The sequence below is a fragment of the Cricetulus griseus genome, chromosome 7 (assembly GCF_003668045.3).
Source record: "Cricetulus griseus strain 17A/GY chromosome 7, alternate assembly CriGri-PICRH-1.0, whole genome shotgun sequence".
In the NCBI taxonomy this organism is placed as follows: Eukaryota; Metazoa; Chordata; class Mammalia; order Rodentia; family Cricetidae; genus Cricetulus; species Cricetulus griseus.
Window position 1 is genome coordinate 10,663,387 of NC_048600.1, and position 26,072 is coordinate 10,689,458.

At 45.7% G+C, this 26,072-nt stretch overlaps 1 protein-coding gene across 1 annotated transcript; it reads right to left on the minus strand.

The window, feature by feature from the left end:
* Nucleotides 1-3,420: 3,420 nt before the first annotated feature.
* Lbh (LBH regulator of WNT signaling pathway) lies at nucleotides 3,421-25,719 on the minus strand. The gene is made up of 3 exons (XM_027424408.2): nucleotides 25,423-25,719; nucleotides 22,679-22,781; nucleotides 3,421-3,739 (listed from the first exon to the last, which is right to left on the minus strand). The coding sequence occupies exons 1-3, from the start codon at nucleotides 25,446-25,448 to the stop codon at nucleotides 3,551-3,553; spliced, it is 318 nt and encodes a 105-aa protein (XP_027280209.1). The 5' UTR covers nucleotides 25,449-25,719; the 3' UTR covers nucleotides 3,421-3,550.
* Between the last annotated feature and the right edge of the window lie 353 nt (nucleotides 25,720-26,072).

The following is a 26,072-nucleotide window of genomic DNA, read 5'->3' on the forward strand; positions in this document are numbered from 1 at the left end:
CCACTGACCTGATAACCGTTCTCAGAGCACCTAGCCTTTTCCTGACCTTGAACTCACATTTGTCATTTGACAATTACAAAGAGACATATCTGGAGAGCCTGGATCGTTGCTAGTTTGTTTACTTCTCTTTTTGTCCGACAAGCAGTGGGCACTGGATGAATGGCTAGGACCATGTTCCATTTCTCTGAGTTCATATCTAGGTACAGCCACTCCCAACCCCAGCCTTTACGAACAATCTTATGATATGTCTGAGTTTCTCTTCCTTTAAAAGGTTAGTTTAGACCTTGGGCTTCATATTAAAAATCTCCCCCAAGAGATTCTAGAAAATACAGATGGCCAGTTCACTTCAAACCATCAAAATCCAAGTTTCTGGGGGTTAGGGCTTAGCATTTGCTTGTGGAATTCTCTAGAGAATTCTGATCTGAATCAGGAATTGAGAGCCACTGACAGAAGAAAGGCTGTTTCCATTCAACCAGGTGTAACTAAGAACCACTAACAAAAAAGGCTGGCTCCATCCCACCAGGTGTTGGATGGACTCAAATGGAAAGGCCAAGTTGTAGAACACTGTCCCCTGAGTGTAATAGCCACCACGACCTTCACCAGAGCAGTTGTGGTCACACACAGAGCCCCTCAATGTCAGGTTTGTTGATGTTCCCTCCTAAAAGGGGGAGTTGGGGAGGGTCCTTATACCATTCCCTGAGAGTCCAGCCACCCCCACCCCTTACCACATACCCCCCTACCCCCACTCCTGTGTTTCCTTCCCAGTTTTCTGTAATTCTCCCCCTGCTGAATGTGGTCTCTGGAGCTATTAGAATACAGAGGGTGGAGAGCTAAATGAAGAGGGGACTGAATCTATTCAACTATGGGGGAGTTGTCATTCATCCTAGAGTGAGACTTTTCAGTGATGTGGCTACTTCAAGGTCATCCATGTTCCTATTAAAAAAACTCATCAGTTCACCACATTGGATTTGGATGAACAGGCTTTTTTATTCATGTCTCCCGTGAGAAGTTAGTGTAATGGACCAGCAGGAGAAACACATGGGAGACCTCTGCAGGGCAAGTCCCCTTACTCCCTAGCCAACTCCATCCCCATGCAACAGGGAAAAAAAGGAACCCAGACCAGAATGGAAAGCATTTTCAAACTTTATTTACAACTGTCACAGTGACAAAAAGTAGTTTGGAAAAAAAAATGCTAGTTTCTCCCTGAGCCTCAAAACAGAACAGACAGAAGTCACAGGAGGTTCATCTCACAACAGGCAATGTCACTGAAATACTAGGATTTTTTTTTTTTCAATACGATCAGTTAGAAATACACACAAATTACAAGAAGAAGAAGAAGAAGAAGAAGAAGAAGAAGAAGAAGAAGAAGAAGAAGAAGAAGAAGAAGAAGAAGAAGAAGAGAGCAGACAGGAGCTCAGCCACTTGTCCAAGAGCAGCTGGGTCCCCCCAACAGGCTCAACCGCTGAGGGGCCTGGCATTACCTGTCAGCCCCCGCCTGCTCAGACTGTACACAGTTGTACAACATGGTCTAGTGACCAGCAAAAGGAAGAAACCACCCCATAAACACATGTATACACAAAGCCGATTTGATACTGGATTTACGAGCACATTTCCATCACACGGCAAGACCAAGACAGATACTTGGGGTAGGGGTGAGAAGACACCAAAACACGGGAATTTAAAAGGCCAGACACCTGTCCATAAAGGGAGGTGAGGGATGAGAAATGCTGCAGGAGAAGTGGAGTGGGACCAATAGATAGATCTCTGTAGCCAAAACAGAGCAGAGCGAGAGCAAGAGAGAGAAGCTCCCCCATCGCGGGGTTGGCTGCAGCCCTCTCCCAGTTCTGCAAGGGAGCCGGAAAAAATTATTGCCATCGGTGTGTATCACAGGCAGACGACAGAGGGAAGATGCAGGGGATGGGGGGTGACCATCGGCATCCTAAAACCAAACCTTGCTGAATGCCGTGTCAACAGCGCACCCCCACGCTCTTGCCCCAACGTGCCCCAGGGCCACACTGACTTTGAGGTATTAAATACAGCTAGACACACTAGTCCAAAGAGGGTGGGGTGTCAACCTTGACTGACAGAGACACGAGGGGATATTGTGAGTACTTCAGTTGGCTGAGGGAAGCCCAAGGAAGGCTTTAAGTCTGTCTCTTGACCAAACCGTCCCGCTCTGAAAACTGTCTTCTAACCTGCTATTCCAGACGGTTCTGAGCTATGATCAGAGAAGCTCAGTCCGGATGTTAGCTTCCCCATGCAACAGCTGCCCTTGCCAGAAACAGGTGAGCTGGGGAAGGGATGAAGGCTGCCGTTCCATAAGGACACCCCAATGCACCCCATATCTTCCCTCAGGAGCAACATGGGGAGTAGCAGTGACCCCATAACAGCTACTCCACCGGAGATCTGGTACCATGTGGGAACCTCAGCATATCCACGTGGTGCCATCCAGATTCCTGCATTAAAGCCCACTAGCCAACTAGCCAACCAGGAAGCATGCTCTGCGTTTAGCTCCCACAGAAGCCAGTTTGGGAACCCTATTAGAGTGATGCTGGGCAGGTCAGATGGGTGACAGTCCTAGCAGAGCAGGGAACCATCCTCCTGACTGCTGTGGCCAAAGGAGAAGCAGGCCTGGGGGAGCTGAGCCTTCTCCCACTCTGCTCCATGGGGACTTGGTAAGAATTCTTGGGAGGCCCACAGTGGAAGGAGACACGCCATGTTCAGGCTGCAGCCTTGGAATGTCCCACAAGGGCAGAAGTGCTCTGGCTATTTCCCAATGCATTGGGAGGCAAAAAAAAAAAAAAAAAAAAAAAAAAGGGTAGACAGGGAGAAAAACTCAAAAGTACTATCCCTTACAGTCCTCCAGGTCCCTGGGGGCTCTGAGAGCCTGAAGCAGCTGGGGCGGAGTCCACAGGCAGGACAGGTGAACTCTTCCGTTATTGTGTGGCCCTCCAGCTGGCTTTGTAGGCAGTTTCTCCTGGCTCTATTTTTCTGCAGGTAGCCAAGACGCTTGAAATGAAAGCAAAGGTGGTGAGCAACAAGGCTGGGGATGAAAACTTGGTTTGTCAGATGACCCAGCAGCCACAGCAAATGCTGGTAAGCACTTCCTGGCTGTAGTTTCTCTTTTAAAATATGGGGTTTGTTTTGTTTTTTGTTTTTTTTTAACCCCAAATGTTTCTTGCTCATTTGTTCACACCCCACCCCCAGCCAGAACCACCACCACCACCACATACACACTGCCTCTGGTACTAAAGCTCAGATAGGGATCTCAGAAGCAGCACCCCTTCCCCACACCCCCACCCACACCCCTGTTCTCAGCAGCTTCCTTTCTCAGCCTTGCAAGTTGTCAGAGGACTCCATTGCTCAACATATTTAAAAAAAAAAAAAAAAGACAAGAAAAGAAAACCGACTCGGTGATTCTCAGATGCAAAACAGAAGCCTCATTTGACATTTTTCAGAATGATTGTGGCTCACTCTCTTCTTCCATCACCATGGGAAAAAACAGTTCAGGTATTCTGGCTGGCATGACCCAGGTGAGCCTGCAGGGACTCTACTGTTCCTTCTTTTCTTTTGCTGTCTCTTCGCAGTTGTCTTGCTCATCCTCCTGGACCAGGAATTCCTCAGGGGGCCACCGGAGCTCCCCGCTCTCCACCTCTCCCTCTGTGGGTTCCACCACTATGGAGGGCAGGCGGTCCTTCAGTTTGCAGCAACGGTCAAAGTCTGATGGGTCGGGAAAGATCTGAAAATGTAAAGAACAAAGCAGACATCTGGTCACATATATATCTGAAAAGAGAAACTTGGCTCTTTCTTTATATGTGCAAACGCGTGTGTGCGTGTGCTCTCTCTCTCTCTCTCTCTCTCTCTCACACACACACACACACACACACACACACAGAGAGAGAGAGAGAGAGAGAGAGAGAGAGAGAGAGAGAGAGAGAGAGAGAGAGATCTTCCAAGGATTATATTCTGCCGTCTAGACACTATGGGTGTAAGAAAGGAGTTAGGGGAGTACGTTCTAGGGAAAACTATTCCATGGCCAGACTTTTCTTCTAATCCTGAAGCTAAAAATTTGGGGACCACACCACTGAACAAAAGGGTGGGATGTAACTCTGCTTATAGTGTTTTACTTCTAGATTAAAGAACAGAAAATCATGTCCTTGCATTGCTTTGGAATAAGCTCTTTATGCCTACAATCCACTTCATACAACAGACACAAAAACATTATGTTCCTGCCAGAATAATTACTGGTGCCTAGAAGAAATAAACAACCAGGCTCTTCATCATGTTAAACTGACATAGTCAAAAGCAAGTATTGCTCACATTATGTTAAAAAATCCCAGGTGTGGGCAAACTCCTTGTCTAGGCCCTTTTAGCCTGAAATTAACTAAGACTCAGGCTCAGGTGTGCTTGCTCCCACGCTCCTGCATCACCTACCCCCTTGGATCTTTTTGCAACTGCCAAGTCAAGGCCAAACTCAGATGAAGGCAAGGCCTCCAGTCACAAGCTAGCTGGGACCACAATCCATGGAGCCTTCCTTTGTTTTCACCTGTGAGCACCTCCTGGCTTCCTGCCGGCTGTACACCTAGAGGACTTGCATCTCCTTCCAGAGTCCCATAGAAGAGGTTCCATTTATTAATGCCCACTGTGGGTTCTGTCCAGTGCCGACCGAACCAAACACTGAGCCAGGCTATAAAACTAGGAGCCAAGTCTGGCTTCCCTTTGCACATACTGCCCTGTGACTACAGCTGACCCAATTCTTTGCCCAGTAGCTAAGTACTTAATCCTCTGGGATGCTGGTCCCTTGCCATGCATAGCCCTCGGTGACACACCCAAGAGGAGAGAAGAGCTTTGGTCTGGGAAATTTGGGGCTCACCAGATCACTGACACTAGGCACCTTCAAGGCCATCTCCTCCCACCTCTTTGTCTGACAGACAGGAAACCCAGGCCCCTGAGGGGAAAGGAGACTTCACTGAAGGTCACCCAGTCTGTTCACGTCAAACTCAAGTGGATGGAAAGAGATGTTTGCAGTTTGGAGAAATCCTGGGAAGCTGCTGGCTTTGCTGTACCCAGACTGTAGAAGAAGTTCATATCCATCCTCAGTTCTGTACTCCCGGGGTGTCTGATCTCCCTATATATACTCACAGGCCATGTGCAGCTTCTGAGAATCACAGCCTCACAAAGCATCCCAGTCCCTGCAGACCGGTGATTATTAACCATTTATCCAATAAAGGCCTATTGCTTGGGATTAAGCCTTAAGCCAGCCGCAGGAGCATGCATCATTAAAGACTTAAAAGGGCTCATAAAAAGTATGGTAATAGCAGCCAGAAGGAAAACAAACCAGGGAGGGGCTGGATCCAGCTAATTAGGTAGGCCAGGGGAAGCTGCCCACTGTCTCCTGCCTGTTAAGCCACCCACTCTGATGTTTGCCCTTGGACTCCATGGAGCATTCACATTAACAAGTGTGAGTGGAGAGTGGATCAGCTAAACTTGGGGGGGGGCACTTTTGTTCACCTCTATGGAGCTGAGCCCTTCCTGGGGGTGAGGACATGAGGAACCTTCAATGCATGAGCTCTGCTGTGTGATGCAGATGCTCCCCAGTGGGTGGAAATCATGCTTCAGTTTACAAAGGCCTACCAGATGTCTATCACTTCACTGAGACATCCCTACCACCTTAGGGATAGCAAGAGTCTGGGACTCTGATAGTCACAAGGCAGAACCAGGATTCAAACCTCATCCTCAACTAGGATATACCAGGGTCCATATGATCAGGTTAGCTTCCCAGGTGGAAAATTGACCAAGGGGACCATGACTCAGGTCCTCACTGTCCTGTTGGCTGATGTAGGCTCCAGCCTGTGGACAAGGATGACTGTCCAATAAACAGAAGCTCCAAGTTTTCCAGTCCAGACTCTCATCCTTCTGGACCTTCGACGTAGCTGTGGGAGCTAAAAAGAAGCCTCTGGACCAACAAACCTGCTTCATTCCACTAGATAGATTGTGGAATGGCCAGGAGACATAAGAGCCTGATTCCAATGACACTCAAGCCACCGAATAACAGAAAGGACTAGAGGTGGTCCAGGCCAGCAACAGAACAGCTGATTCTACTACAAGCTAGAAGGGTGATGCTGACTGATAATAGATGAGGCCATTGCTGAGCAGGACCTCTGTCTTCAAAAGAACTGTATGAAATAGGTAGTGGTCGATCACTAAAGCCAGAAAATGAAGGCCACATTTCTAGAAATCAGCTGCTCTGGGACTCAGATGCCAACAGGCCTTCAATGAAGTATCCATTTGAGGTCACTTGACTGAGCCACACAATCTGGATCCTTACTACACCCTTGACATCCGTTGTGTGACCTCCATCACGTCCTCTCAAGCTTCCACCCAGTTTTTCCTCCAGAGAAATGAAGTGCTCTGCTCATCACACACTCGATGGGTCCAAGATGGTAAATATATAAGTGAGGCAATGCTTTGAAGACAGAAGCAAAATTCAAATCATGATGTCTTCTTCACAGCCATTCCCACAGGTCTCCACTCTCCAAGAAGGAAGCAATTCTATTAACACAGTCATGGAAATAATAACAATCAATGGCTTTCATACCAAGAGCTCCACAGCCAGGTGTTTAAGTCTTTGGGGGGCAATCTGAGCATGTGACAACTGATACTATGGTAGTTACCAAAGATGTTTGCACTGTGAGCGGCTCAAAGCAAGAACCATTATAAAGGAAAAACAATAACAACAAACTTTTTTTTGTTTTTCAAGATAGGGTTTCTCTGTGTAGCTTTGGAACCTGTCCTGGAACTCACTCTGTAGACCAGGCTGGCCTTGAACTCATAGATGCCTCTGCCTCCCCAGTGCTGGTATGCACTTTAGGCATGCACCACCACTGCTCAGCTCAGGAAAAAAAAAAAAAAAAAACACTTTCACAAAGCTTGTATTTGTAAAAAATCACTATAACAATTACTCTAATCTTTCCATCAGAGATTTTATTTTATTATCAGGTCACACAAATTTGTGCCTATGAAAGCTAAGCTCTCTCCAAAAATAAACAACAAAACAAAACAAAACAAACAAACAAACAAACAAACAAAAAAAACACATCCTGCACCAGAACAGCTTCTTTTGTTTCTTCGGGAAAAGACAGAAAGCCTTACAAAGTGTTTCTGAGCCTTTTGCCAGCACAATCTTATCTCCGACAGCTGCTTAAGAGCCTGACCCTGAGGAGGTCAACATTTTTCCACTAAGTCATGGTTTTTAATCATCTAGGCAGCAGAAAAATGAGAGGTTGCACCTACAATTTGATGGGGTGGGGAAGGCAACGGAAAAAAAAAAAGAAGAAAGAACTCGTTCGATTTGCCAAACACATGACAGGTACGGTTGGAGCGGTAGGCAAGCACTGTACTGCATGCCGGGCTGCCCAGTAGAACCTGCAGAGAACAAAGAAATGCCCCTCTTCCTGAAACAAACTGCTTCTGGTTAAAACTTCAAGTCCAAATTGCCCTGTCTTTTCTCTGGGTTGAAAACAAACAAACAACTGGAAAATCCTTCTACAGTAAAGGCTCTTCAGAAAGAGCTATAGGAGGCTCCTTCATGCCCAGCAGGGCAAGTGTAGAAGCATCCAGAAGTCACCTGGGTTTTCTTCAGCCCTATCTCTTCCTGTTTCTGCCATCACTGTCCTCCACAACCAGCTGTCACATGGGCAGGCCCAGCATGATGACATGGACAGAACTAATGAGCACCAAGTTCCCACCTATGCAGATGGAATAGAATCTTGTCAATCACACATGCACTAAGAACATCTTGAGTCCTACATGAGAGGCATGTCATATAGCTCTGGTGATGGTGAATTTCACAGAGGACACTTCTGCAGAAGTACCATTGCCAGATGCCCCCTCATTACAATGGGTCTCGGCACTTTGGGAACTTGAGAAGATTCCATTGAAAGGTGAAGTTTTAGGATGATCCAGGAGGTGGACTATGTAAATTAGGTGCCAGCATAATGCAGTTTCTGGCTGTGAAGGCTAGTGTAGTCCAAATGAATGCTCTGCTGTTATGAAAACGTTTTCTGTGCCCAGTGGCCACTAGTCATGGGTGGCTAACTGAACCCCTGAAAGGTGGCCAAATTTTACATGTGACTTAAATAAACACAAATTTAATGAAAATTCCAACAGCTACTGTACTCAAGCTACATAATTATAAGGACAATGAAAACAGGGTTTTAAGGGAGGCTGAAACTACTGGATTGGCTGACCAATGCTAGTGGCCTCAGAGCTGAGAGCTATGGGGCTGAGGCCAGATTTCTAGAGACCATGAATTCATCAGTAACCTTTTGCTTGGGCTAGAGAGTTGCTGGTGAGCCAGCTCCCATTTCATGAACAGAGAGGAACTGAAAGACAAAACTAGGCCTCCAAAGGCCCCAAATTTGGAGACCTAGCTATCAGCTGTCTGTCTTTAAGCCAGGTGACCTAAACCTAGCTGCCTCTGGGGTGGGGATAAGAAAGACTTGCCTGGCACCTACCATGGAAAATGTGAGCAAGTCTAGTCATTGTGGCCCTTCCCTGTCTGCACTACACGGCCACCATCTCGAAAAACAAGATGGTCTGGCCACAAAGAGGGTGGAGGGCTCAGCAAGGAGCTGGGAGATGCTAATGGGGAAAGCAGACACCAGCAGGTGGAGTAGATGAAAGGCACTTAGCTGGACACAAAGGACTAATTACCAGCTATGCAAGCTGAGACACCAGCAGCCCTGGATACCCTGCTCCTCTTTGCTGGGGAGGAGCAGACAGCAGAAGAAGCTGGGGTGGGAAGGAGGACAGAAGGCCTGGGAGAAAGAGTCAGGCTAATTCCCCAAGGCACTGTGCACAAAACCACACAGTAACCCTTTACCCTCTCCAGTTGCAGAGAGCAACAAAGAACAAACTCCAAGCCGGCTATGGAAAAGAATCATGATTCTTACAGGTAAACCACAGGTTTGGAAAGTCTGGCTTTTACCTAACCCTTTACTCTTAATGTCTCTGTGACTTTGGTTGGGTCACTTTCATTTCTCTGAGCCCCTTGAATGAAGTAAGGACATGGTTTGTACTCTGCAGGGCTATTGGGTGAGGGTGCAGGGTCCTGATATACAGCCAGCTTATTCCTCTCTCCCCCTCTATAAATTTGGATTTCTACTAATGCTGGTGGTACAGGGCTTGGGAAAGAGTAAAACCCAGGTATGTGTGAGCACGCTCTGGAAACTCTTAACATTGCTAATGCTAGCCCTTGGTAATTAGAGCAAGGGTCCCCCGAGGAACATTTAGAGCAAGGGCCTGGAAAGCCATTTGGGACAGGAGCAAATGAACTACACTCTGGGTTTGTACACACAAATCCCAGACCTGGTTCTTTTGAGAAAGACCTGTGATGTTACTGCCTCCGTCCCAGAGCCATTATGACATGGATTAAGCCAGTTGGGATGGAAACCACTCTCTTGATCAAACCCTGTTCTCTCCATGGAAGACATAGGAAGCCCCTGTCCCTACTCCCTGGGCCTGCTCCAGGAACCTCCACCCAGAGAAGTCTGATACCTCCTGAACCCCAGATTCCCAAAGCCTGGGATTCTTAGTTTTCCTTGAGAACAACAATGGGTTTGCCTTGTGTGTTTATTCCTTCTTAAGAGGGGATGGGATGCCACAGTAAGCAGACCTTGCCCAGCATCCTGCTCTGCAGAGGGTGGAATGAATGAGCAGCAGTTAATTCAGATGAACAATGTACTCTGCTCTTTGGTCCTTAAACTGTATACCAAGGCAAGAACTACAAGTCTTTGAATCTGACCTCCTGCTATCTTATCATGTCATTAGCACCATTAGCATCTTATTGACTTTGCAATGTAGCAAGTGGTTGGGGAAAAGCACAGGGGTTCCCAGAGGCAGAAGGCCAAACAAACAGAGGTCTCAGGGAAACCTAAATGTTATCCAGTTTTGTACTGTCCATCTCACCTTTCAAGTTTTCTCTGAACCAAGGCTATAGGACAGCTAGGCTCACCCTGCCCTGTCCTTCCCTGGTGCGTCTAATCCTTCAGGGCACTTGAGCAGACACTTGGCCTTTATAACAACTCTGAACCTCCTTCCTTCAGATCAAAGATGCTTAAGCGCCTAAGCCTTAAATCTGGAAGGAAAAGGAAATCCTTGGGATAAACACCATCTTTCATAAACATCTCTCAGACACACACCCATCCTGAAAGTCAGGGGTTCCAAATTCCGATTAATTAGTACTAATGGCTCCTGATAACACTGGACCCAGAAACAGATGGAGCTTCTGAAATATTAGAGATTTCTGCAAAGTTCTCTGGGGCATAGATGACTTCAAATATCTGTATCTTATCCAATATGTATATCATCATTACCCTTTGAAAGAAGAGGGTCTCCTGTCCAGTCTTCCCAATTCCTCTCCCCATCCTCCTCCATCAGCACAGCACACATGGCCCATGACTATACCGCCTGTCTCAGAAAGCCCAGACTGGCCTAGCTGCCATTTCAATCATCCTCCCTTCTTTATTTTAGAGACAAAACCCTGGCATCTTTGTCAGGACCATGCTCCCTAAACCCTACCTTACAGCTTCCACAGTCATCCCTCAGTGGAAACACTCTTTCAAATTTCCTAGGGCAACTCTGCTATCCTGCCTTAAGGGCTTTGCTAGGCTTTACTTGCTACTACATGTGCCATACATTACCACATCAACTTGCCTTGCTCCAGATGTAAGTCAATGCTAATGACCCACCCACCTTTAGGGGTACCATAAAAAGGCTTATGGTTCTCCTCAACCACAATCTGTTCTGTCTAGAGAAGGCACGTTTGGATCCTTTCAGAAAGGAAGCACAGATGAGAATAAAATATTTTCAATACTACTCAGATTCCATTTGCTTTTTACACTGTGTTGACACTTACACTAATGATATAAAAAGCCACAGTTACTGAAACTGCTGGCGCCTTCACAAGTACAGCCAGAAATTTGTACTTGTCATCACTTATTATCTCTCACCTCACAGGTTTAAAACAAAGACAAACAACAACATCAATAACAACTCTTAAATCATGTTTCCATATTTGGGGTGGTAAAATGCAAAGTTAAAGTAAAGCATTTCTGCTGCTTACTAAGGTACCTGGGTTATCTCTAATAAAAGCACTTTCATGGTTGAGTTGCCAGCTAAACTAGTTACTTTTTCAATGGACCACCATAGTATTTGAAAAATGACTGAAAACCAAACTATGGTTACTCCAACATGGACAATTTCTCAAAAATGAAAAAGTGGCCTGTAGTTTCAAGGGAAATGGCTGATGGTATCTATCACCAATGATAAAAAAAAAAAAAAAAAGAAAATAGAGCTCTCAAGTGCAAATTAAAGTTTTGGAAAATTTGTATCAGCCACCATGAGTTTGATAACTTCCTAATACTTGCTGGCTTTCTGATGAGGCCAGTGGTGAAATTAACAAATTTTAGTATGTTAATTTAAATGTTTTTTGATATTGCACAATGTGACATTGCAATGAATTTGACATTATACAATGAAATGTGTCACCTTTTGGAAGATCTCAATAATTTCCAAATGATCAGTGTAATACACTACAAAACTGAATATGGGGGAAAGAATCAAGCAAAGTACAAACCCGACTAATAAATTTTAATGTAAGAGCACAAAAAGTTCACTCATAAGGTTTCATCAGAAAACACGTAACAATTAAGAAACTACCACTTGGGGGCTGGAGAGATGGCTCAGAAATAAAGAGCACTGACTGCTCTTCCAGAGGACCTGGATTCAATTTCCAGCTCCCCCATAGCAGCCAACAATTGTTTGTAACTCCATTTCCAGGGGACCCAACACCCATGACAAAACACCAATGCACATAACATAAAAATAAATAAATTAATTAATAATAATAATAATAATAATAATAATAATAATAATAATATAAAAATAAACTATCACTTGTTGAATGTGTAATTCTAGCCCTTGGGAGTTGGAGGCAAGGAGGATTTGAAATTCAAGGTCATCTTCTGCTACATAACAAGTTGGAGGCCAGCCTAGGTCACTTGAGGTCTTGTCTCAAAACAATGTCAGGGGAGAAGGGGTGGGGAAATCAGAGGAGGGAATGGGGAGAGGAGGGATAGGGAGGAGGAAGGAGAGAAGAGAAAAGAAGGGGAGGGAAAAGAAATGGAAAGAGAAGAAAAAGAGCCTACCACATTTATGTTTTGGTGATGTACCAAAAACAGTCTGGAGAAGATGTGAAAATATTTCTCCCATTCCTAACTGCATAATCTGCATAAGCCAGATTTTATTCATTTACTTCAACCAACACATATTGCAACGAATTTACTCATGGGAAACGCACATAAGACTCTCTCTATCTTCCATTTTACCAGACATAAGAGAGATTTTAAAATGTAAAAACAATGCTTTTCTTCTCCCTAAGATTTTCTGTTTTGGAAAATACAGTTATTTTATGAAAAACTATTATTTATATCAACATATAATTGTTTCATTGTTATTCTAAATAAACTAAGTAAAAATTGAAAAAATCTGCTTAATTCATGAAACAATAAATATGAAGACATAACACACACAAACAAAAGCTCATAAATTATCTTTTTAAAGTACAAACTGAAACCCAAAGTTTAGAACCATTGACTTAGAGACAAAAAGCATTCTCAGAAAGATGGCCAGGGAAATCAGGGCTGAAGACAACATATTCTTTAACACTGGAAAAGAGATGAGTAAAACATCAAAGGTACCTTCAAATATCTCAAGGCTAATATGGGGACCAGAGAGAAAAGCTTTTCAAACCTATGTGACAATCTAGTACCAGCAGGATTTCATGTCATGATTCATCTGTCCAACAAAATTAATAGAGATTAATTCTTACTATGGATGAGGCAATTGAGGCCTACAGTGGTGACAAGAGCTGCCTGAGATAGCACAGATAACACAACTGACAGTGGACGATAGTTATCCAGATGTCTTGAATGCCTCTGAGTTCAGGGCTTCTGAGCTCTGTGTTCCTGGTGCTGCCCAAAGGACCCCTGGGTAACCCAATGCCATGTGACTTTAGAGGAGGACTCATGTCAAGATGACTAGTCCAATCTCAAAATTGCCTCCCACTCAGAAGCCGCAGTACTGCAGCTCTTATTCTGGGAGAAGGGGTAAGAGGATGTGTAGGTATGCATACCTTTTTGTTGACATAATCACTAGAAGAATTTTGAACAACTGCACCTCATTTTGCATGTCCAAGCACTCCTGCTGTATCATAAATGTTAGCAGGATGAATATACTGCTCTTTTAAGTATACTCAGCACTGGGCTCAGCATGGCCATACATGCTCATATATGTAGCACTCAGGAAGTAAGGAGGTTGTTCAGAGTTAAGGCCTTTCCAAGCTACACAATGAGTTACAGGCCAGTTTGGGCTGCATAGTGAGACCTCGACAGAAAATGAAACAAAAACAAGAAGAGAACAAACAAAAACAACAAAAAGCTCCAGTACACACACACACACACACAAAAAGCAAAGCTATACTCAGTGTATTATGAGAATGAGAGCAATTCCACATCAACCATTTTCTACTAAAACACTCATAAGTAAGCTTCTAGGTCAACCTTATAATATTCCTTTCTCTACTTGAAACTAGATTTCCACTATATTTCTAAATGGGATTTATTCTTGTTTTGTTTTATTTTTTTAAATTTAGACAGTGTTTCATGTATGCAGCCCAGGCTAGCCTGGAACTTACTGAGCACCCCAGGCTTGCCTCAAACCCATAATCTTTCTGTAACATCCTGGTGAGAGCTATGATTACACACACACACCACCACACCTGACTGAATATTTTCTTAATATTCTTTTATATTTCCAAGGTTTTGCCATTGGTTTTTGCATACTTCCCTCCAACAAAAAGATCTATTATGTATATAAATTGACATTTTAAAAAGTCCAATGACCTTAAGGCTTTATAAATTCAAATTTTCTATATTGGCTCAAGTGGCTATTAGTGCCTAACTGATCAATAAATGTATCACGAGTAATTATTAAATACAGAGGTTAATTTTCATTGGATAAATTTCTTATTGTGAAGGGACAAGACTACCTGGACACATTGTTTTGAATGGTCCATTTCTCTGATGCCCCTAAAGTTTCTAGCCCATAGCCAGTGGATCTCCCTTGTAAAGAGACAAAAAGACAACCTGGACAGAAACAGGGAGAGAGCACGAAGGCATTCCTTCAGAATAGTAATTTGTACAAAGCCACAGAAGGAAGCTAAAGTGAGGGCACAGATTTCCTTAGACTCCTCCCTGTTTTCATGCTCCCTGGAGTTTCTGTGACCCTCTGGGGCAGCTGCCTTTCTGTCTTAACACTTTGTAAGATGCAAAGTAGTGTCTACACAGGGCATCATTGAGAAGTGATTTGGCATGATCCCCTCTAATACCAAAGTGCTTGGAGAAACAGCCAGGAAGCACCCAGATGCAATGGATCATATTTCAGGTGGTAAGTAACAAAGGAACACAGAAATCATAATTGAACACTAACTGTCATAGCATTTCTACAAAAGAGGGAACTAAACTTTTGAAGAAACCAAATTCCTTCATGGCCAGTTCCAGTGGTAGTGCCATAAAGAACCATGCTGCAAAATTTCCCACTCCTGAGAACAGGTGTCTGCCAGCCACACGGCACCACCTCATGTTTCCGTTATATTCGTATATTTGTATATGTTGTGTGCCTTTTTTATTCACTTGTTTAATACACACTTGCTTAAAAATCAAACTCTATCACTACAGAAAGAGAAAACTAGTGTGTGCCATTGGCAGACACGGAAGGCACTGACATTTTCATAAACCCAACAGGAGTATTGGACCCCACTTGAACACTGGCCTACATTGCTTATATAGACAAGAAGTCTTGCAAACGTGCTGGATAGATGCAAGGCAACTATTAAATTTAGTATTTAAGTAAGTATTCAGTCTATCCTAACATCCAGAGAAGCAAAGTTTCTTACAAGAACTTCCCATGAGGCAAACCAAACCCAGGGACCCCCAAATGGTTCCTAACACAAAGGAGGCCTTTGGCCAAACTTCATGGGTCTGTAGAATTGCACTGGTCTTCTCAAGGTTACATGGTGCTTCAAGGTCATTAATAGAGTGTGGTAGTTTTTAATATAATTGGTTCCCATAATCTCATAGAGAGTGGCCCTATTAAAAGGTGTGGCTTTGTTGGAGTAGGTAGGGCCTTGTGGGAGGTTTTTAAGGTGCTTAATCAAGAAGCTTAATGTTGCTGGAACTCTTTGGATCAGTAGTTCTATTTCCAGGAACTTATTCCAAAGAAGCAATTTAGGGTTGTACAGAAATTTACATAAAAATGATGTCCAGAGCAGGATTCATCATAAGAGCAAAAAAATTCCCCAACCTAGACATCCAGCAATAAGTGGTGATACATATAGAGTGAAATACTGTTTTACAAAGAAAACCAAGTGACAAGAACATAGGTAGTCACAGTATTAAATTAAATGGAAAAGGATTTGCTATGCATTGAAAAATGTGCACAGAAAACTGTTGAAAGTAAACAAACCAAACTATTTCAGGGTTAGGAATGTGACCAGGTCTTGCCTCTTTGGACTAGTCTACTTTGCTACATTCTATGAAGAATAAATATCTTTATCATGATAACACATATACATCCATCCACACTTTTGATCTTTGACTCAGAAATCCTACTCATAAAACTATTCTAAAGAAATAATATAAATTATTCACTATGATTTACATTAAAAATTTAATGTAAACTATCTCAGTATAAGAGAAAAAAAATGACCTAAAATTTTCAACAAGAAGACAACAGTGAAACAAATTACCATCCAGCCTCATGATATAACTCTAGCTTTTCCAAGGCATAGTGGTGGATGTCTGCTAGGGAGCCTGAGGCAGGAGGATTGCTGAGAGTTCTAGGCCAGCCTGGGCTACACAGCCAACCTAGTCAACTTAGCAAGAACCTATCTCAAAATCAAAAATAAAGAAAGGTGATTAGATATAGCTCAATAGGAAAGCTATTGAGCAAACACAAAGCTTCAATCCCTCAAGACCGTAAAACTAAGAAAGACAGAACTAGGTAGTTCCAAATGTAAATTGTAGTGACACCATGATGCTGGTGACCAGTGTTATTTAAAACTTAAGACCAGAACAAAGTGTAAATTCTGACTGCATGAAGTGCACTCAAAAAGAAGGGGAAAGAGGCGGGAGTGTTAAAAATGATGAGTTATGCCAGGTTAATGTGTGAAAATTAGAAAAAATTAAAAGAGAAAATGAACTCCCAGGAGTCACCGAGTTTTGAAAAGCATAACGATAACAAAAAAGCATACTTTATCAGTGAAAACAGGAAATGACTGACAAAGAGGGAAGGAAGAACTTTCCTATAACTACAACACTCTGACTGGAAAAACTAAAGCCCCCTGCTGTACTCAGGTAACATTCCGCTATCTCAGCTCTATGGTAAAGTGACAGGGGGAACTTGGGGGACTGTAAGCACTTACACCTGCTCCATCCACTGGGATGGTCACCGGCAAGTAGCTTATGGTCTCCAAATAAAGGCAGAAGATGAATTCAAGTCCTGAGGAACCAAACACCTCTACAACCAAGTTTGTGATGCTGTCTTGCCTTGGTCCACACCACTTCACATAAAATCCCTGGCCAAGAAACTAGCAGTCAACACAGTTTCAGCTAAATGGTTGGAGGCTTCTACTACGGAGCCTAACCTAAAAAAACAAAACAAAAAACACACAAAACACAAATCAAACCAAAACAACAAAAAACATTGCCCCAGTGCAAGGTAATGAATGAAGACAAGTAGGAGGAGGTGGAAGCAACTCACACCTATCCCCTGAGGCTCACAATACTACCTCTATAACACTTTGGAGAAACTCTGGGCAGAGACAGACAGTGTTTCTGAGGTGGGTTTGTGCAGTCAACAGGCCAGTGGCAAGCCAAGGACAAACTGCAGGATGCAGGATTTGACTGGTTGACACAGATCCTTGTTGGGCGGGAAGGGCAGATGGCCAGCAAGAGGCAGCACTATGTCTTACCAGGCTGGAAAGGAAGGAAGCCCCTGAGAGCTGCAGCCCCGTGTGAATGAAGTCCTGTCTTCATATCCTCTAAGGATTATTTCAGACTCAGGGCTGAAAGATCATCTCAGGACATTCGCCAGACACCCAGGAATAGCTCTTGGCTTCAGTCACAAGATTCACCACCCAAATGTGTCCCTTCTCTTCACAGTACAGTACAATCCTCCTTTCTATCCAGCATAAGAGACTGGGTTGACTGGGAGGAAATGCTGATCTTGTTAAAATGTTTCACCGTGGGATTGCCAAGGTAGGGAGATAGTCTCAGCCCAGGAAAGGGGAAGAGGTAGGGCCCAATCCATCATTCGGCACTCATTAAGCATCTATTTGTAGGACACTGGGAACAAAGAGCACTCTGAGACATTGGCCTGGCTCTGCAGCATGATGAACACATGGCCAGGGGAAGAAGGAGGGTCAGACCCAACACAGGCCTTTTGAGAGAAACTGTATGAATCTAGTGTGCAGCCGGCTGGCTGGCTGTGAAAAAAAAAAAAAAAAAAAAAAAAAAAAAGCCTGCTCTCTCTATGGCCAGGCACAAATACACTGTTGTGCCCATGGGGGTAGGGAAGAAGTCTCCCATGGGAACAATCCCAGCCATCCGCAGGCCCTAATCCAGGGACTTTCCACAACAGTGAACATGACCTTTGTGTCTCGGCTTCTAACATAAAAAGGAAGGTGCTGGACTAGCCTACCAAGAAGACTTGTAGTGCAAAGATGTGTGTTGGGTTAGAAAGAGCCAGTGTCACTCAGATGAGACAACTCAGGCTCTAAGTCCAATGGACAGACTGTTGTACATCTCATCTGGGAGAGAAGTAGGAGAAAGAGAACTTGCCATGATCACAGCCATGTGTCCTGTCTATGGCTGACTATCTCCTGCCACAGGATTTCAGCATTTTAGCTTTATGTCTCTCTGGGGACAACTGAGGCTTTTTTAAAGTGTGATATTTGTGAAAGATGATTTCCTGGTGACCATGGAACCAGGATATTATCTTTCACATACTCTTTGAGTCCTTCAGTCCTCGCTCCAGGGCAGAGCGACACTAAGATACTTAGAGGTGACAAGCAAGGTTAACCCACCACTGTCTCTCTCTATCCTGGGAGATGATGGGGAAGGTGCAGGAAGCCTTAACTCTGTAGATGAAAAGGAAGGCGTGAGGGAGGGAGGAGGGAGGGGCATGGGAGCAGCGGGGCGTGTGAAGAAAGTGCTCTTTCTGGTTTCCAGCATGGTCTTCTAGAAAGGAGAGCCCAAGTGCCTGCCTGGGAGATGATGTCAAAGCCAGGCAGGCATGGCCAAAAGTAATAGCAGGTGGAATACGGGGATGCCAACCAAAGAAGAGCCTTGGGAGGGGCTGTGGCTGTATGCTCAGCTGGCCGAGGGCGTGGCTAGAATGTATGCAACTCTGAGTTTGCTCTCCAGCCCCACAAAAGCAGACATGGTCACACAGCTTGTAAAAGGATCTGAAGCTCAAGGTTACCCTCCGCTACACAGAGAGTTCTGGGCCAGCCTGAGCTAGAGACCTTGCCTATAAATAAATAATATAAAAATGAAAGGAGTCTAGGGAAAGATAAAGGTATCCAACCTTGGACCAGAAGCTGAGAGGGGACAGGTTTAAATCTGAAGGTACCCTAAACTATGTATAGACTTAAGCATGGTGAGAAAAATAGTGCAGTCTATGTACATTGTGCCAGGAGAAGTTAGGGGGCAAGGCTAGAATGCCAGGGTTCCTTGGGGTTCATCAGTATAAGAACTCATAGGGAAACCTTCCGCATATAGAACGCTGGTCAATTCGAGAAGAAATCCCCAGAAAAAGCCACATCCCTATATACCATATTCTTACAGTAGTGAGTCCATAGAAAGAGCAGGCTCCACCAGGCATCCATTGATTGGTCTGCACTGGATGGCACACATTCCTGTCCCATAGGCTGGTGACTGACTGGGAAACCCATAGATGCAGCATGGGGATGGAGCTACAACCCTCAAGGACATAAATATCCTCACGGAGACCCTCCTACATGGCTCTGAGAGCTTGCTGCCACCCACAGCTTGAGCTAAATGTGCTAGGCTTTCTAACAACCATTAACTCACCCACCCCACGGGGTGTGATAATTCCTGCCAAATAAATGTGCCACGTGGGTTTCACTTATTTGAATGACTCTCCAGATGGATATGAAGACAAAACAAGACATTGGCTCCAGATTTTTATACACGCTCACAAAATGGCATGAACTCGAGGCTGAAGATGTAGCTCAGTGTTGGTACAGCACTTGCCAGGCATGCAGGAGGCCCTGGGTTTGACCCAGCACTACATAACTGGGCATTATAGCCTGTGCCTCTAATCCCAGAATTCAAGAATTGGAAGCAAGAGGATTATGGGTTTAAAGTCACCTTCAGTTACTCTGGGGATTCATGAGACTGTCCCAAAATACAAAACAGTAAAGTATTATCGATATAAATTTCTAGACAATAGTAGAAAGGCTAACTCAAATCCTTCAGAGGATAAAAAGGATACCCATTAAGAGCTTGGACAGGTATAGGCTTGGCCTATACCTTCAGAGGCCACTATAGAGGTAAAGGTGACTAGTTCCCAAATCAGGAGCCCTTTCCCTTAATACCAGCTCTGTAAGCATATAAGCACCTGAGTGAGGAAAGGACAATGGGAAAAGGATACACAGCTGATAGCAAGGCATCTCTGCCATTAAAGACCTGGCATTGGGAAGGTAACGCAGGACCCACATCCTGAAAACCCAGCACAGTATCAATGGAAACTTTAAAATCCAACCCCAAGCATAGGCATTGAAAGAATGGCCACATACAATACAGAGAACTCAGGAAAGCTTAATTCAGCGTGGGTCTGGAAGGTAGGGGAATGACTTGCAAGACCATAGGATCTTTTATATGATGACCTTGTTTCAAGGTCAAATTACAAGCCTGAGACTCTATTTCATCTGCCAAGTTGGGATTGATGTCTCCAGCCCTTACTCAGTTCCTTGGAAAAGCAGGTCTCAGTAAAAGCCACATGCTATTATTATCCTCAGGAGTAAAGCCAAGAACGGAGCACTGAGTTCCCACCCTTAGCTCCAAGCAGAACCCAAGCATGCAGGGAGACAGACTTTAGCCAAAAGCCAGGCCCAGCCAATTCCCAGGGCGTTGGTGGGAAAGCTTTTAATTTGATGGCACCAGCTTTGTGGGGGCCCAGAGACTACCCATCAGCTGACAGTTGCCAAACCATATCACAGTGGAGCCCCACACTTGGCATACACAGGCTGCCAAAGGGCATCTGAAGCTTCGTAAATTACATGTGTGAGAGGGGATCACCCCCTCAAGGCGCTCCTTTGGGTTCAAAGCCCAGCCCTTGCTGATTTGCTGTTTCATGACTTCTCAGACTCTGTAGGATCGCATCACCAGTGCCTGAACATAGATTTGCCAGGCTTCGTATGTATGCATGTGTGCAGGCTCCCACAAGCCCCAGACCTTGGATGCTGCAACCAGTACTTCAGGTGAAATGCAGAAAATACCTAGTAAATGCTGCTTGACTAAACACTATAACCTTCCCTTTTCTCTGCACCAGACAGCCAAGAGCCTTTTCTGAAATCATCTATGTCAAGATGTACTTTGAAGTTCCAGATAAGATATTTGGACACTGGGCAGAAATCCCCACCCAGGGGACAGAAGTCGATTTCCTAGGGGCTGTGGGAACTGAGCTATAAGAAAGGTCTTTGAGGGTCTTTTTTCAGGTGTCCAGACACTATAAGAAGCCAGAAATGCTTTTGTTTGTCTCCAGCCACTGCAGCCCCAATTCAGTCCTCTTTACCCAGCATGGTAGTCCCTCCTCCATGTCACCTGTGGTAAGGCTCCTATCTATTAGAATGTGCTTGCGGGGGTGTAGGGTTAAGATTGCCTGACTCTTTACTAAGGAAGTGTTTAAAGGAAAATAATACCACACACAGACACAGACACAGACACAGGCACAGACACAGACACAGGCACAGACACAGACACAGGCACAGACACAGACACAGGCACAGGCACAGGCACATGCACACACGCACACACATATTGACAATTGCAGCTGGATGGAAAGATTCTGCAGTGGAAATCTACAACCTGGAACTGAAATATGCTCTCACCTGTAACCAAGACATTTAGTCTGACTCATAGGCTTAGAAACTGGTATCCAAAAGTACCGGGCAGATGGGCCTGGGAACTTCTATACTTCCCACCTGGTCATGGAGCCCTCTACTGCTTTCCTTAGTCCCTCTCCAGGAAAAGAAAGAACAGCCTAGAAAAACCATTTTCCCTTAGGCTTCTCACCCCCTGGGATTCTTATTTGCAGCCAACAAGTGAGTTCTGGTGTGTTGACATAAAACAAAGGGCCTCCTGAACCTCTCAAGCATGTCTGGTATCTGAAGACATGTTCCCAGCCTTAGCTTTTATCTTGGCTTCTCTTTGATTACTCTCCTCCCATCACATGGCACCCATCCCAGCTTTTCTATTTGTTTCATTCTCTACAAAAGAAATGTTCCTGAAACAGCTCTAAGGAATAAGCAGCTGGAGTAAGTCTACACTCAAGCAGAACTAGCCCAGTATGAAGACATGATTACATCAGAAAATCAAAACCATCAGGAGTAGAGATCCAAGTCTCGAAACAGAGCTGGGCTAGGGCCTCAGTATAAAAGGTGGGTGGGTGTTCCTTTGGGAGCTACAGCAGAAAATGGACAAACTAATGTGTACAAATTGTTTTGTACTTTAGGCTCTTGCCTAGGCTGGCCACTGTACATAATACCTGGGTCTCAAAATATTCTTTTACAGATACTTCTCTCCTCCAAAACTGGCAATTTAGGGACTCTCAGGTGATCCAAAATCAGTTGTCTCTCCAGGAGGTAACTAAATGCTCTGTTGCTCGTTGAGGTGATATCCACCACTTTCCCTGTGATGTTGAGGTTTCCCCACACTTAAAGAGCAAGAAAGGGTGCCTCCCACTCTCTTTTTGCTGTGGTTTGTATTTATCTCCACTAGACAGGATGATCCCTACACTACACTCTGGTATCAGCATCCCTAAGAAAGTGTCCTCTTCAGCTCTGTGTAGTTTAAACATGAACATTGAACCTGCCAGTCAGCTATCACTCTGAAAACACAGGTGGCGATTCTCCTATCAGACCACTCTTCCCCATCAGCTGCATTTTTACTGCATAAGGCCTGGCTGAGAAGAGAGTTCTGCTGCTATTGGGAGAATCAGGATGGCTAGATAATGATGTCAGTGATTGTCTACTGACCCTAGGTGTCCCAGGCACTATATATAAATGCCTTAAACCCACCCTCTCATCCTGTTCACTCTTCATCACAATCCTACAGGATTCAGACCACTGCTGCCTCATTTTACAAATGAAAAACCGGGGCTCACTGGCAGTCAAGGACTTTCTCAAGGTGACATGGCTCCTACAGGTGATACTGGGATCCTCAAACTCTTACAGGTGATATTGGCATTCCCCAAACCATGCTTACTTCCATTCCCAGAGAAAAGCACAAGGCCCTAAAAAGTTTGAACACACCTGATAGGAAAGGCCATCCTTCCGGGGGCTGAGGCCAATCTCTTCCATGGATGGGGTGTTCATCATCACCTCAGTCATCTCAGCAGATCTCAGATAGTCAGTGCTGCAAAGAAATTCAGACCAGAAGTCAACATATGGCACATTTCTCCTCTTAGCAACTTTGTGGCCCTGAGATCAGGGGACTGCTAAAGATAGGATGAGAGATGCTCAAACAGCTCACAGCAAAACAATTTCACCTGAGGAAGCAACCTTCAAACCCACAGCTCTGTGGCTTGCTCATCTCCAGAGACAGTCAAAGTCCCCACTCCACAACTTTTCCTTCCCCCACCACCAAACCCTACACAAAAGCAATCTTGGATTTTCTATTAAACTAGAAACCACACACATTGAGTACACACACACACACACACACACACACACACACACACACACACACACGATAGGTAGTTGAGTGTGTGTGTTTCTATGAAACTAACACAGCTTAGGTCTCCCGTCATTCTTCCACTAAGAATGAAAGGAATCTTGCCCATGAATTTCCAATGGGAACTGCACAGTAGAATTACATAACAACAACAGGCCAGCCTCCTCAGGGAGACAAAGTCTAATCATGGAGCCTTCTTCACTGTCTCTGTCTGATGCCCCTTTAGGCAAAATGCCCCACCCCAAGGGGACAGCTTTTCCCCAAGTTTCTGCCATCCTACCCCCTTCTGTAGCCCTAGCAGCTGCTGCTACTAGCTCCCAGCATGAAAAACATCCCCCTGGATTAAAAGCCTGAAGGATACACCTATTCTGATTGCAAGGAAATTTCCAGAGGGGCCAAGTTGGTCCACCAATAGCTGACATGTGAAAGTACTTTGTACTCTCTAAGCAGAGTACAAACAGTCTATTATCCTTGCACAGGCCATGGGCACACACAGGGTTCAGTATGCATAGTGCCAAATACATACCTACCAAATCCAGGTACTCACAACAACACCCAGTGTTTTCATTATCACGCCTGTGTACGTGGTTTTAAAAGGGGGAAAAAGCAAGGCAGGGGCAGGCTTTAGAGAGCTTTAGAGAGACTACATTTCTGAAAACAGGAAGACAAGAATCTTTTTTTTTTTTTTTTGTACCAGATAGAGTAGAAATGGTATTTGGCCCTAGCAATAAAAGCATTCAGTTCTGAGAGCCCTCACCACTTAAGAGCTGTGTGATCTTTTTCAGATCATAGAACCTCTCTGAGTTGCAGAAGCTCTGTTTATTACCAACATGCTAACAATGCATAGCTCATAGTTAATGTCTGGAGGGGAAAATGTTGCAGACATCGTAGAAAGTGCTAAAGAACAAAATAATCGTAAGCCTTAATGGGTGAGTTGGGGGCTAATATCCCTGAGGGCTCTGAACATCTATCTACCTTATTGAATTTTGAGCGGCGGGGGGTGGGGGGTGGGGGGCACACCTCCACCACTCTTCAAAACCTCACCCATAAGATGCCTGACTTGTCTGAACATGAGGGGGTACACAAGCTCCAATTGTAGGGGAATTTTACTTTCTTTTGAAACGCAGTGCTCTCTCTAATCAAAACCAAACTGGTGGGACGGGGATAAGCAGAGACACTAAGAGAGGGTGACTGACATGGGCAAGTATAGCTTTAGAAGCTAGACTTTCACAGTTTCCTCCCGGGTCTGGAAATGATGCCTCCAAACCCCAAAGAAGGGAATCAGGAGAGTATCCACAGGGCCGCGACCAGGTTTCTAGCGGCGTTCTGTTCTTTCTTGGAACTGTTGGCTGGGCCCAAAAAGTTAAAACGAGAAACATGAACTTTCAGAGTTCCTGGGCTAAGCAGAACAGCGCCGTGACTAGGGCCCACTTTCCCTGGGCTCAGAGCTTGCCTTGGACCTAGCACCGGCTCTTTGAGGCCAGCACCTGCGGGCTCCAGGACCACGGGTGCTCATCTCCCTGTAGCGCCCCTCCTCTACCCCACAGCAGGAAGGAAGAAGCAGCTGGCGCGCACGTCCCAGCAGCTAGGTCCCTCCCGGGATCTGATCCCCCACAACCGGATTCTTCCCGGCTGGAGGCAAACCTCTGCAGCCCCCCACCCAGCTGTGACCGACTTCTTCCAATCTGGCACTGGGGGAGCCCCTCCTCCCCAACCCGGGCCCTCCACAAAGGCGCGTTGGATTTTAGGGGCCACGGAGAGCAGGGATTGAGAAGGTGCAGCGTGTACCTTGCTGCTTGTGGCTTGCGTGTGCGGAGGGCGTCTTCCAGCCTCACCCCCCCCCCCCGCCAAGCTCTGCAACCCGGGCGGCTGCATCAGCTCAACCCGGCTGCAGCCGTCTTCGACGTCGAGACTTGCGTGCAAACAAAAAGGAAAAGGGGAGGGGCCGGGCGAGCCAGAGCCCCCTGCACCAGGCAGGACTCATCTCCTGCCACCCTCTGCGGACAGGGTTTCCTTAGGGGGCTTCAGGCGGGGACCCAGGTTCTCCCCCACCCATCGCCACCATATCCACACCCTCTGGCCGCCACTTAAGTGAAGGTTCCGAGTTCACTTCCTTTGTCTGGATGCTCTCAGCACCGCCTCCCCCAACCCCCAGCTTTGCAACCTTGACGTCGACTCCTGCAGGGGCTGAGGCGGCGGGTTAGCCAGCACTGGGTGTCCGTGCCACTCTCTGGCCTCGCACCCGGAGCCGGCACTAGGAGGCTGCGGGGCCCCGCAACCACCGGAGTTAAACCGGCGTCCACCGCAGGCGCAGTATACTCACCAGTGAATGGGGAAATATACAGACATGAAGTCCTAGGGGAGGCTGACCCACGCCCTTGTGATTAAAAAAAACAAAAACAAAAACAAAAACACAAAAACCCCAAAACGGTCACTGCGTCCCGAATGAGGATGATGGGCGCAGAGAGCAGCGGGCAGAACCGAGAGCGGGTACAGGGCGATCGCGGGTCCGACTTCCCCAGACAGCCCCGCTGCCAGCGGCGTCGGCAGTGCAGACGAAGCTCCCTACTCTCCACTGAGCTCCGGGTCCCACAAAGAGCCCGGGAAGCCGCATTTATAGGAGCGGGGGCGGGGCTTGTCCGAGAACAGCTCCGCCTCCCCTCGCCCACTCTTAGAATAACGTCACCAAAATCATGAATGGCTTCAGCGCTCGCAGCTCCCGCAGGCGGCGGCGGGGACCAGCCCGGCACTGCACCCCGCCTGAGCTGGTTCGCAGCAGCTACGAGTCCGGCCCCCTCCCCACGGCTCACGCGCGTTCCCGAGCTGGAGTTCAATGTCAACGCGGCTTCCTGTCCACAGATCCGCAGTGTCCGCAGCCCCTTCCCCGCGCACACCCGGGACTCTAAACATTGCAGGGATGGGTGGGCGTGAGGAAGACGTTGGGGCCCACTCGGGACGTGTCAGCTCGCTTGG